General features: G+C 35.2%; 2 protein-coding genes across 6 annotated transcripts; both read right to left on the bottom strand.

The window, feature by feature from the left end:
* Nucleotides 1-171: 171 nt before the first annotated feature.
* Nucleotides 172-4,573, bottom strand: LOC109182377 (70 kDa peptidyl-prolyl isomerase-like). Of its 4 annotated transcripts, XM_019332549.1 has the most exons (13): nucleotides 4,272-4,573; nucleotides 3,909-3,998; nucleotides 3,559-3,819; nucleotides 2,072-2,152; nucleotides 1,922-2,002; nucleotides 1,641-1,844; nucleotides 1,457-1,543; nucleotides 1,231-1,388; nucleotides 1,028-1,146; nucleotides 767-917; nucleotides 551-678; nucleotides 310-457; nucleotides 172-269 (listed from the first exon to the last, which is right to left on the bottom strand). In XM_019332549.1, exons 1-12 carry the CDS (start codon nucleotides 4,444-4,446, stop codon nucleotides 358-360), a joined length of 1,635 nt encoding a protein of 544 aa, XP_019188094.1. In that variant the 5' UTR covers nucleotides 4,447-4,573; the 3' UTR covers nucleotides 172-269; nucleotides 310-357. The 4 variants fall into 4 exon arrangements, 3 of the variants coding, with proteins under 3 accessions (XP_019188094.1, XP_019188093.1, XP_019188092.1); XR_002054368.1 differs by having other exon boundaries at nucleotides 172-457; nucleotides 767-913; nucleotides 1,034-1,146; XM_019332548.1 differs by having other exon boundaries at nucleotides 172-457; nucleotides 767-913; nucleotides 1,024-1,146.
* A 3,846-nt stretch (nucleotides 4,574-8,419) lies between these two features.
* On the bottom strand, nucleotides 8,420-10,947 carry LOC109181049 (WAT1-related protein At5g07050-like). Of its 2 annotated transcripts, none has more exons than XM_019330806.1 (7): nucleotides 10,595-10,947; nucleotides 10,432-10,494; nucleotides 10,206-10,322; nucleotides 9,778-10,033; nucleotides 9,536-9,694; nucleotides 9,293-9,444; nucleotides 8,420-8,912 (listed from the first exon to the last, which is right to left on the bottom strand). In XM_019330806.1, exons 1-7 carry the CDS (start codon nucleotides 10,798-10,800, stop codon nucleotides 8,660-8,662), a joined length of 1,206 nt encoding a protein of 401 aa, XP_019186351.1. In that variant the 5' UTR covers nucleotides 10,801-10,947; the 3' UTR covers nucleotides 8,420-8,659. The 2 variants fall into 2 exon arrangements, with proteins under 2 accessions (XP_019186351.1, XP_019186352.1); XM_019330807.1 differs by having other exon boundaries at nucleotides 9,778-10,045; nucleotides 10,218-10,322.
* Nucleotides 10,948-13,063: the final 2,116 nt, after the last annotated feature.

Here is a 13,063-nt window from a genome sequence, read left to right as displayed (position 1 = left end):
AAAAATCGGGCCTAGGCGCCGATTAATCGCTCTAGGCGCCCTAGGCGGTCCCCAGGCGCCTAGCGATTTTTTCAACCTTGCTATCAATACTGTATTTAGTGTGTGTGTTTGCCTTTACACTCATAGTTACCAATAGATGACTTCAATTTATGCAATGAACTTGTGTGTATATATATATCTCTAAAATTTTAATAATATTTGTCCATCTTTAGGTGTTTTTATGTACCAAGTTTCACAAAATGTCATTTGTAAACATTTATGCTCTAATTAAATAAAATACAACTTTTTGTATATGTTTTGATCTAACTGCAATTTTGTTATGAATATTTCTGTAAAATCACTGCAAATGAAGTCATACTACTCTATCCTGGATAGCATGGCACTGAAAAATTTGACTTCATGCTGTTCATATTGCTTTTGTCTTTGCCTTAGCTCCTTGTGCACAAGCTTCACATCTCTGGCAGACAAACAAAAATGGTATTCGATCTGATACCAAATTGAATGATGTGTTTTGTCTCAACTAGAAATTAAGCTAGTAAGATTAACAAACCTGTTGTTTGGATCCAGGGCTAGAGCTTGCTTGATGTCAATTTCAGCCTTTTCGAGCTCAGACATTCTCAAGTATGCCTGAGACCTTCTGAAGAGCGCTTTGGTATTACACGGATCGATGCCTAGAGCCTGCATTTATCAAAGTCATATATCAATTATCGAGATTCTTGCTAGAGAAAGTTTTCTATTAAAGACGATTAGGAAAGGGTGAACGGACCTTGCTGCATAATCTTGAAGCCTCTAAAAAGTCTTCGAGTTTCAATTTACATGCAGCATTGTTCAAACTGCAGGATAACTTCAATGCGTTTGCCTGGCGCTTCTCATCTGCAGTGAAAGAGTGATCAAACTCGATGTACTTTGATGCCTGCATAAGGTAAAGATGACACACTTCAGCATATAAGATTATCGGGTAGAATGTTTATTGCTGGAATTCGACGTTTTCATTAGTTGGTTGAATTTCTTCACACCACATTCCTTTTCATACTTCTTAGAGGCATGCTGGAACTTCCCAGATTTGAACAGAAGGTTCCCCTCTTGCTTATTTCTCTCACAAGCTTCGATTTTCTCCCGTGTTTCCATCTTCCAAAATGGCTTCTCCTGTGTCAAAGGGAACATCATATCGACTTGGCCAATGAAGGTACTTGCTCATACGCATCATAAGATAAATTTTGCATCGAGTACCTTGGTGAAGTCAAGAAGCTTGACTTCATAAATCAATGGAGATAATTCTGTTGTCTTTTCTTTGCAGCCATGGAAGTAGTCACTGCAGATTCTAACTCGTGCTTCCTCTCCTTTTCGCATAGTCATGATTGCCCGATCCAAACCCTCAATGATTTGATCTGCAACACAGTTATCAATCTGCAAACTGGGCATCTGACAGGAGAGAAACGCAAGAGCTTCTTGTTACCTTCTAAACATAGATACTCGAAAGGTTCTTGATCTGACCCTTTTCTTTCCGTAATTGTTCCATCTTCCAGCTTACGAATGCACACCACTTTGATGCATAAACACAATACACAAATGTGAGAGAAGAAGCCATTTTTTTTTAACGTACAGAGGGATTTGATCGCGAAACCTTTTGTTTAGTTTACCTTTTACAAGGGCACCTTCGTTAGGACGGTCATAGCCTTCGCCCGCTTTGATCAATTGTTTGAGAACCTTCTTATCGCCCATTACATCAGTGACGCTTTTCCATGACACCAGTTCAAGATGGATACTTAAATTTGAAGTTGGTGGAATGCTACCAATAATGGAGTTTGTGTTTGTGTTTTCATTTGTAAGAGCTCCAAAGCCATCTGGAATTTATGTTTTTATAAGTTACTTCACTTTTTTCAAAAGGACAAGACAGTGCAGACAAAATTCTAGTACTCACAAAAAGGCTTCACTGATATGTCTGCAATCTCCCCCTTTCTCATTGTCTTTACTGCTTTACTCATGGCTGGGCAGAGAAATCCTAATGGCAGCAAAAAATGTCAAAAATTCTTAAAGGGAAGAATTTAATCTGTGTCATAGTTTAACTCACCCTCTGTTAGGGAAAATTCCACCCCATCAATAGATTCAGAAACAACATCTTCCTTATTCTCAGTCCTCATGGTATACTTCACTGCAAGCCAGATATGCCATAAAATCAAACCCAATTACAAATGCTTCTTTTTGTTTGATCAAGAATCCAAGACTTTTTGCATTGGTATTTGCATCTTGCGGGAAGAGATCATGCCAGTAGACCCTCTCGTTCTGGCCAATCAAAAGTCTTGGATTCTGACTCACTGAGACCCTCGGGATAGTTGTTCCCAAATGCTGAATGGGGGTCTTGGATTTTGACTCACTGAGACCTCTAGTTCTTGAATGGGATTGAATCCAGACTCAACTAATTAGTCTCATCTCATGGGATGCAGATATTATATCGTATGTAAAAAAGTCTTGGATTTTGACTTACTGAGACCCTTGGGATAGTTGTTCCGGAATGAGGGTCTTGGATTTTGACTCACTGAGACCCTATCTAGTTCTCGAATGGTGCTAAATCCAAACTTGACTGATTAGTCTCATCTCATGGGATGTAGATATCATACATACCGTATGTACTGATTAGTCTCATCTCATTACTTAGACCCTTGGGACAGTTGTTCTAGAATGGGAGTCTTGAATTCTGACTCACTGAGACCCTATCTAGTTCTCGAATGAGGCTGAATCCAAACTTGACTGATCAGTCTGATCTAGGGATGGCAATTGAACCCGCCCCCGATGGGGAAAACCGTTCCCCGCCCCGACGGGGATGGGTTCGGGGATTTATTTCGGGGAACGGGGGCGGGGATGGGGGGGAATTTTCCAATCCCCGCCGGGGACGGGGAGGGCATTCCCCGCCCCGGCCCCGACCCCGATCCCCGATCCCCGCCCCGTCCTTGAATCCCTGACTAATAATATTAATATTATATATAAATTAATATCTCTCTTGTATATATTTAATCATATTCTTGAATTTCCATGTAATTAGTATTCTAGTTTAGGTACATACATTTTATGTTCATTGTTACCGTAATACCGTACATATATCTTGTATAAATAGGCTATGTTTATTTGTTTAAATTATTATTGAACATCAATGTATTATATTCTTCATTCTCTATCTCTGCATATTCTCATGGTATTAGTAGATGATTTTTTTTTTTCATCTTTGCGATTTAAGATTTTTCCTTAACAAAACTGTGTTTCTCTAGTTTTGTTAAGAATGCATATTATATTATGTGTGTTTTTTAAAATAATAATAAAAAAAAAAAAGTAAGCATGAATCAAAACGGGGCGGGAATTCCCCGTCCCCGAAAAATCCCCGCTGGGGAACGGGGCGGGGACGGGGAATGGGGGGACATTTCGGGGACGGGGACGGGGACCCCATTCCCCGCCCCCGCCCCCGCCCCGCCCCGTTGCCATCCCTAGTCTGATCTCATGGGATGCAGATATCATACCGTATGTAAAAATGTCTTGGATTCGAGGGAGTACAAGAAGGAAATTTACCAAGAACTTGATCAGCATCTCTAGGAGTAGCCCACCCTTCACCTTCCCTGACAATCTTCTTCAATATTCCTCCATCGGCGGCGACGTCTCTGATTGACTTCCATGACACCATTTCTATGTCGAAAAGCAGAGTGGAATCCGGAGGAATAATGGGCGGAGAGCCAGCCTTCCCATAACCCAAACATGGAGGAATAGTATACAATGCTCTTTCTCCCTTTCTCATTGTAGCAATCCCAATATCCCACCCTTTTATAACTTCACCTGAAACCAGAAATAAACATACCCACCTAAAATGCTCCATACACAAACTGCATTAGTTTCTGGAAAACTCTTCAAGAAATGGTAGTTACCTTGCCCCAATTTGAACGTGAAAGGGGCTCCCTTTTCACGGCTTGAATCGAAGTATTCTCCATTGCCATGGAGCTTTCCACTGTAATGAACTGAAACCAAATGTTGAAACCAACCCAAGAAAATGGGATAATAGTAAAACGGAGAAAGTTTTCATTGCATGGAAAACACAACCAAGTTGGTCAGACCGTTAACTTGATAACTACAATATTACGATTTCGACTCCTAATTAGTTTCTTCCTTGTGATTCTTTGCCTTCTAAAGTCAGAATACAGGTTTACTTAGTACACACTCTCGAGTAGTAGCTACCGGTTTTCTTGGTCTCTCTCAAAAAAAAAAAAGTGAAAAAGAAGAAACATAAATACCATGGACTTCATCACCAGGAAGTGGAGTCTGCCATGAGTTTCCCTTTCGGAGAATCTTTTTCTTGAGGCCTTGGTTGCCAATTTCTTTCTCTGGTAAGTCTTCTTCAGCTTGGGATTCTGACATTTGTTTTGATGGAATGAAATGGATAAGTTTGGTGGAGAAGGAGGGAACCATATTTTGAGTTTGAAGATAAGTCGTTACGATTTGGTTGCCTTCAACTTTCACTTGCTTTTCTGGGCTTTCTCTGTCTCTCTCTTCTTTAATGGATTGGGCCTTTCATATGTTTGGCCCAATATTTTTCGCATCGTCTTAGTTCAATAGTTATACCATGGACCCAGGACCACTTTGGAAGGTGGACTCAAATATAAAATACACAATTTATATATTTAATGTTTTCAATTTACATATAAATTTTCACAATTTACCTTTTACAAAATTGTGAACATTCAATATGTAAATTGTGTAGTTTAGTGGTATGAAGTGATTTTTTCAAATGTGGATCATGAGTTTAAACCTTAGTATGAGCGATATCGACTCTTTGTGTCTCAATATGGGACACATACTACAAGTTAGCTTGTGTAAATTATAGGGGAATAACATTGTGTCCTTCAAAAATACATTTTTGCTACTTTTCCTTTTTAATTGTTTGGAAAGTGACTTTTTCATCGCTGAGTTTTATTAGTGGTGTAAAATAACACTTTGCAGGCAATTGAGAGACAAAAAAAAAAAAAAAAAAAAAAAAAAAAAAAAAAAAAAAGAATCATAGACAATTAACAATTTAGGAACAAAAAGTAGGGACAAAATAATTAAAAGATAAAATATACTATTTCTTTATAATTTAAAAATAAAAATATCATTTTTCCAATATTAAATATTAAAAATTGTATACATATAATATTATTCTTTTATTTTTCCCTTTTTAAAAGAAAAATTGGCTAGATACCAATACACACACTCCAATAACATTCAATGATTAATATGCTCAAATAATGACACAAAAGTATCCAAGCCCAATCATTAATAAATCCCAACTACTTATCCATATATTCCTATTTTCCTAGTGGCTTAACTGCATAACAGCATAAGTGCATAGTGTGCAACTTCTCTAGTGTTTTTTCTTTAATTAAATTAATTCTTTTGCCTTTGGTGAACACTACACTTAATTAATGTGTATAGGGAAGCATATAGAAATGTGATTTGAAGAGACAAAAAAAGAAATTGTTGGGTTGAGGTTTGGATGACCAAATCGAGTATTTTGCCATCAAAACATGACGCTAACTGTTATACAAGTTTAAGGAAATAAAATTGCGTCTTCACTACTAGCTATAATTTTTGTGTAGTGATAAGCATTTGATCCTCGTTGAGCTCGCAGGGAAAGAATTTGATCCCATAAAAATGACCATATAATTTATTTTAAAAAATTACGGTTATACATTTGACTTAAAAAGTGACTAAATGGCTAAACCTATAGTATTTTACTAATATACAATAATTAGTTATTAGTCGTTATACATTGCTTTCACATATATAAATAACAAAGAGCTAGTGATTATTTCACATATCTAAATAACACGGAGTGACAATTGTAAAAGGACAATTTATGGTCCAATTAAAAATCGATAATAAAAATTGATAAATATCAATAATCAATGACCATTCAAGGAATTAACTCAATTTTTTATTTTATTTTTTTGAAAATCAAGGGGAACAAACTTCATTAAATCAAATGTTCAATACAACTCAAATTTAATTTTATCAACTTAGCAAAATAGGTATGTAACATTGTGGAGAAACCATCATATATGCATGATAGCATTTGCCTTATTTATTCTATAATCCACTTTCTCATCTGCCAAACAAATATTCTATCATATATCCCATAGAATTTATTTACCGTAATATTCTAGATGACGAGAGAAATCACCTCTAAAGTAATAAAGCTAAAGATTCAAGTTTTATAGATTATAAACTAAAACCTTTGGTATGAATAGGACATTTCTCCTATAATCCAGATCATCTTCTACTTCACATAATGCCTTGTACCAATTTAACATTGTAAATCGATGAGAGCAATTTGACTATCTTCAACTGATTGAACTTCCATTCATCTTACCCTTATTGAACAATACAAAACTCTTATTCTCTATCTTAGTATGTAGTGTATTATAAACCCTTACTCCAATCTAATTTAAACTATCAATAATATTTGATTCGGAGAATTTGTAATTATAATTCCAAACAATATATTAAAAATAATGGAGTATATTTCTCTTTTAATACCGCACCCATTTCCAAGGATTAATTAGAATCAATACCAAGTTCGGAAAAGTAACTAACAAGATTATTATTCTTGAATCTTGATTGCCACAATAGTCTTTTTTGATATAATTTAGGTTAAGTAGTTACATAAGTAGGATTCTTCCTTAAACGGCTAAGTGTGAGTATATAATATTCTTTGATGTTGATGATTCTTGTTCCAAAAGGCTGAATCCCCAACTCTAAGGGCCCCCCACATTCCGACTTGACAGAGCACACGGGAGGATGTAAATTTTGTTTCTATATGATACAAAGTAGTTCACAAATCACACATGAGAAGTAAATCACAGATTAATCAACAGGGTATTAATAAACCTCGAGGGTGTGGTTGAATGAAAGAGACTCATTTGTCATTAACCAAAGATCAATGGTTCGATCCTTGGCTTTGGGAATGGAGTAGTTTTAGATCTCCAGGCCAGTTGTCCCATTGTCCTATGGGGTAATAGGAAAACTCAAATAGGTTGATGTGATGTTTCTTGTAATGTGTTTAGATACGTTCCGTAGTTGCTTTTTAATTAATTGTTGGAGTAGACAAATCTAATATATGTTTGTTTTTATATGATTTTGTTAAGAATCCCAATTCAATTAACGATTAGAGTTCCATAACATAAAGGTATTTGATTTGGAAATTTTATTTCAGCAAAAAACTAAATACCAACTCTAGTAACAAAACAATTTGTTAATGTGTAATACTTGAAATGTAAAGTTATGGTTTCAAATCTTCCCAACAAATTAAATTAATTAATTGTTGGAGTAGACAAATCTAATATGTGTTTGTTTTTATATGATTTTGTTAAGAATCCCAATTCAATTAATGATTAGAGTTCAATAACATAAAGATATTTGATTTGGAAAATTTTATTTTAGCAAAAAACTCAATACCAACTCTAGTAACAAAACAATTTGTTAATGTCTAATACTTGAAAGGTCTTTTATGGTTTCAAATCTTCCCAACAAATTAAATTAATTAATTGTTGGAGTAGACAAATCTAATATGTGTTTGTTTTTATATGATTTTGTTAAGAATCCCAATTCAATTAACGATTAGAGTTCAATAACATAAAAGTATTTGATTTGGAAAATTTTATTCCAGCAAAAAACTAAATACCAACTCTAGTAACAAAGCAATTTGTTAATGTCTAATACTTGAAAGGTAAAGTTATGGTTTCAAATCTTCCCAATGAATTAAATTAATTAATTGTTGGAGTAGACAAATCTAATATGTATTTGTTTTTATATGATTTTGTTAAGAATCCCAATTTAATTAACGATTAGAGTTCAATAACATAAAAGTATTTGATTTGGAAAATTTTATTTCAGCAAAAAACTCAATACTAACTCTAGTAACAAAACAGTTTGTTAATGTCTAATACTTGAAAGGTAAAGTTATGGTTTCAAATCTCCCCAACAAATTAAATTAATTAATTGTTGGAGTAGACAAATCTAATATGTGTTTGTTTTTATATGATTTTGTTAAGAATCCCAATTCAATTAACGATTAGAGTTCAATAACATAAATGTATTTGATTTGGAAAATTTTATTTCAGCAAAAAAACTCAATACCAACTCTAGTAACAAAACAATTTGTTAATGTGTAATACTTGAAAGGTAAAGTTATGGTTTCAAATCTTCCCAACAAATTAAATATACAAATACGATTATAAAACAATCCATCTCAATTATTTATCGATCGGTGTAGTTACACAAATAAATAAATACCTTGATCTATTAATTGTTTACTCAAGAAAATCTCAATCGTTCGTCACAAAAGAAATTATTTATCACAAATTTTTAATCAATTATATAATATTTTGTTGAATTCAATCATAGCGAGTAATATTTTTTTTTTCTTGCATAATTTTTCTTTTTTCAAGAAACATTAGGTTAAGCTAAAAGTTACAATCTTGTGATATGCCATTGAAAAAAGAAAAAAGAAGAACCAAGAAAAAAAAAAAGTTTGAAAGTCAGAAGGACGAAATGCCCTTCTCCTTTCCCCTCCTTAACTACTTTCTAAATTTTTTGTTTATTAAATTATTATTATTATTATTCCGAAGAACAGTTAATTCAAAGCTTAGGAGGCTGCCGGAGCAGTAATTGCAGACGCCGGTGCCGGAGCATCGCCGGCGGCTCTGTTATTTGCCTCAGTTTTCTGCATTTCTATATCAACACAATCTTCTTCTACCACCACCATCATCATCATAATCCTATTCTGGTCTTTCACTGGTTCTGCAATGGCTTCAATCATTTCTTTCTCCTTGTATTCCTTGTACTTTCCCCACAGTACAGCGTACAGTCCGAACACAATCAACACAGCACCCATTATACTGAAATCATAAAAGAAAAAAAAAATTAAAAAAAAAAAACGAAAACTCCAGTTACTATCCTATAATTTTTTCATATGACCCTGGCCAACAAACGATCCCAGTACGTGAGGGTGTGCACTGTATAAATTCTGTGTCGTGATCCTAGCCGGTAAATGACCATACTACCCGAAGGTGTGTACTGTGTAAATTTCGATCTTAAGGCCTTAGCTGGCAAAAAGACCATGAGGTAAACCAGCTTAAGTTAGCCCATAACTGACTGCAAGAAAGCCAATAACAACTTGGCTGTGGGAGTCGAACTTGTAATTTTATAGTTATCAAGTGGACAATATGATCAACTTGACTAAAATTGTCAAAAGTAAAAGAAAAGAAAAGAAATTTACCCTCCAACATAGATTTTCTCAGCAAGAATGAAAGATCCCATGATAGCAACAATGATCATCATCAAAGGACTAAAAGCTGTGACAAAAACAGGCCCCCTCTTCTGCATCACTATCCCTTGAACATAGTATGCAATGCTTGATGACACAATCCCCTGAAATTTTATCCAGTTTCATTAGTTGGATTATGTAACAATTAATTTCGGGTTTTCGAGTTTGGAGAAATAATATAATTGCAGTACTCACAGCATATGCAGCAGCAAGAAGGTTCATATCCCAGCCAATGGTCCAAACTGAGGCCCTGTGCTCCATTGCAAAGGTTACTGCAATGGACTGCAGAGTCCCCATGAAACAGACCAATGCTATGAGGGAAAGTTGAGCTGTGTATTTTCTAAGTGTAATAGCCTGCAGATATTAATTTCCACTTTTTAGTCACCATTTGGACCGACTTTCCTCATATATATATATATATATGCATAATTAGAGACCTGGATGATGAAGAAAGAGGCCCAGGCAAGAGTGGCTAAGATGAGAAGAATGGAGCCTTTGACCCAATCTTTGCCAGAATCTGCAGATGATGTTTGGGGAACATTGGATTTGCTGGTGGGATGGATGAAGTTTGACCACAAGAAATTGACTGCATGCCCTTTGTACAATGTCATAAGCATGGCTCCCCCCACTGTGACTACAGTCCCCACCACCTTTGCTTGGCACCTCACTTTCTTTATGTCCACCTTCTCCATCCTGCACACCACAACACATCCCGGGTTGAGACACACCCAGTGTTGCAAAAATCGCGCCTAGGCACTAGGCAGTCGGTCTCCTAGGCGCCAGAGGGCACCTAACGATTTTTTTAACATTACCCACAATCAATTAGCTAGTTTAACTTATTTTTTTGTCAGAGCACTAAGTGCACCTGCACAAGACGGCCATGACAAATGTCATTGCAGGGAGCATGTTGCTCAAGGCACATGAGAAAGTTGGGGATGTGAATTTCAGCCCGGCATAGTAGAAGTTCTGATCAATCACCGGCCTGCAAGACATGTCGAAAAACATTTAGTAACTGGAGAAATGATTCTTTTTTTTTTTTATAGAGAAATAGAAAACTGGAGAAATGAAAAACGGGAAAACTGCTGACTCACCCTAAGAGACCCAAAACAAATATTTGCAGGAAAATTGTGAATGTTATCTTAGGCCTCACTTTCCTGCAAAACAACAACAACAACAACAATAACTGTGTTAATTAGGTGATTCCGATGATTGAATCATAAGTTTGTAAGACATTAATTAAAGTGGCCGGAGTACCTTTCAAGAATAAGAGCAAAGGGGGCAATGGCAGCAGTGGCAAAGGCATGTCTGTAGACAACCAAAACATAATGGCTCATGCCCCGGTTGAGGGACACTTTGGTAATGATGTTCATTCCAGCATACCCAAATTGCAAGGAGATCATGGCTATGTATGGTTTTGCCTTCTGGAAGAAATTCCCCAGACAACCTGTTTTCCCCTCCATTTCTATCTGTTACTCTGATCTCTCAGATCAGAGAAGAACAAGAACAGAAAATTAAGGTTGTTATCTTCAAATAATGTGTGTATAGTAGCTACTGGCCAGGGAGATGAGATGAGAGGAAAACACAGTTGAGAAGCTAAGCTTTGTGTTTTGCCTAGGGACAAGAGGTGAGACATGCAACATATTTATAGACACTCCCATGTTGGTATATGATATGGAAATAACTGCTTGAACCAATTTGGAGTGAGGCCTAGGAGTTTCAAACGTGCGGGAATGTTAACATTCACAAGTGACTTGACGTTATCACACTAATTTCTATACAATACAATCTTGAGTGTTCTTCCGCTCCTACCTTGAAACGTGGAGATACTAGTTTTGTCTTGAAGTTTTGGTGAATGAAGTAAAATTACGAGATATGTCTCAACGATTTACAGATTCCCAGCCTAAAGATGTTTGTGCACGGGTGGATATGACATCATGAATTTCATACTTTTTTTTTGGTAGGGTCGAAAGAGAAAAACATGTTACCTTTTCTTGGTAGTAATTAAACCCTATTCTGCACCTGTCAATACAACAAAATTATCGACTATATTTGAATTGGTTAACTAGTTAAGCTTTTGAGGCCCTTTTCTTGTAGGGCCCAAAGAAACAAGCGTATGTACTACCTTTCCTTGGCAGGAATTGAATCATATTCTGCAGCTGCCAATGCAACAGAATTACAGAACTATGGACTATTTTTGAATTGGTTAACTGGTTAAGCTTTTGAGTCCATTTTCTTGGTAGGGTGCAAAGAAACAAATTAATGTACTACATTTTCTTAGTATGAATTAAACCCTACACTATAATTACAAAATTATGAATTATTTTTGAATTGATTAACTAGATAAGCTTTTAATAAGATGGGCAAGACACATATCTACTAGAATATATCTAGCTAGAGACATGATCAAACTCATGGGTGCATGATCTTTACTTCATTGGACTCAGTCTACTTCTTTCTCTCCATAGTGGTAAGTGATACAAGAGCTACCAAAACCAATAAACTAAAGGTGATCTTAGTGCAATGCTGATGACACACACATATATACATACACACAATGTCTTGGGTGGTAGGGTTAAGCATTTTGTGGGGTCCGCGGTTGGCGTCACTGCGAGATGCGGCAGATCGGCAACCTAGTGTTCGTCGAAATAGTATTAATCGAAACAGGATTATTGCTTACTCTGCAACTTTTTGGTGCATTTAATGGTGTTGTGATGCAAACATAGAGAAACATGAAGAAATTAATAAATACATTTTGTGAGGCTCCCACTAATTCCAACTTATTATGTAGGGATCTCATATCCAACCAATAATTAATTCCACCAAGAATTTTAATATAATTTTTCTCCTCTTTCAATTTGGGAGCTAGCTAGTTAAAGAGATATGGATCATGGTGATTAATTTATATATATATATATATATATATATATATATATATATATATAGGGAAGGATCAGGTGCGGGTGGACTCGCATTAAGCATTATACTGGCGCAATTTAAGTACACAACACACGCACATTAAACACACAAACAAAATACATTCAGAACACAAACTCATAAATCTTAAGTACAAAAGTCACGCATCTTAAGGACAAAAACACACGCACCTTAAGTTTTAACAACAAAACAACAAAAGTCACGCATCTTAAGCACAAAAACACACACGCACCTTAAGTTTTAACAACAAAACAACAGCTCACTAGAACTGCAGCACAAATATTCAATACCATCGCCTTCACTGAGGCTCAAACCAACAATAATCTCCTATATGGGAATAGCAATTTGGTGCCACTAGACTACAAGGTCCTTGGTCATTATTTTATAGTTTAATTTATTAAGAAAAGAAATTTAGGATCCTCTATATATAGTTATGAGTTCTCTTTTTTTGATTTTTTTTTTTTGAGATGTGTAAAAATAAATTTTCAATGATGATAGAGAAATTATAAAAGAAACTTTTTAAATAATTCAATCGCAATTTTTTTTTTTTCACTTCATTCTTATAAAGGTTTCAATCTTCCACTAAACATTGGTAGGAAAAATCCATCCCTTCAATCTATCGACTAAAAACACATTGATTATTCTTTTTTTAAAAAAAGTGTTGTTTATTACTATTTTTCTTTTAATATTATACTACTTAGTGAAAAATGAAACTCTCATTAAATTTAATTTATAATTTTGTTTCAATTGCAATACATAAATTTATTTAATTTAAGATTATAAAAACAT

Source organism: Ipomoea nil, unplaced genomic scaffold (genome assembly GCF_001879475.1).
Source record: "Ipomoea nil cultivar Tokyo-kokei standard unplaced genomic scaffold, Asagao_1.1 scaffold1043, whole genome shotgun sequence".
Lineage (NCBI taxonomy): Eukaryota > Viridiplantae > Streptophyta > Magnoliopsida > Solanales > Convolvulaceae > Ipomoea > Ipomoea nil.
Note: the sequence above shows the minus strand (reverse complement) of the source record. Positions and strands in the feature narration are given on the sequence as shown.

What these genes read in the sequence shown, in the direction of transcription:
- LOC109182377 (XM_019332548.1), bottom strand. Translation starts at nt 4,446, where the DNA reads ATGGTTCCCTCCTTCTCCACCAAACTTATCCATTTCATTCCATCAAAA. An exon ending in CACGTTCAAATTGGGGCAAG is followed by an intron (nt 3,820 to 3,908) that starts GTAACTACCATT and finishes TTCTGGTTTCAG; the next exon opens with GTGAAGTTATAAAAGGGTGG. An exon ending in AGCTTCTTGACTTCACCAAG is followed by an intron (nt 1,147 to 1,230) that starts GTACTCGATGCA and finishes CCTTTGACACAG; the next exon opens with GAGAAGCCATTTTGGAAGAT.
- LOC109181049 (XM_019330806.1), bottom strand. Translation starts at nt 10,800, where the DNA reads ATGGAGGGGAAAACAGGTTGTCTGGGGAATTTCTTCCAGAAGGCAAAA. An exon ending in TTTGCTCTTATTCTTGAAAG is followed by an intron (nt 10,495 to 10,594) that starts GTACTCCGGCCA and finishes GTTGTTTTGCAG; the next exon opens with GAAAGTGAGGCCTAAGATAA. An exon ending in TTTGTTTTGGGTCTCTTAGG is followed by an intron (nt 10,323 to 10,431) that starts GTGAGTCAGCAG and finishes CATGTCTTGCAG; the next exon opens with GCCGGTGATTGATCAGAACT.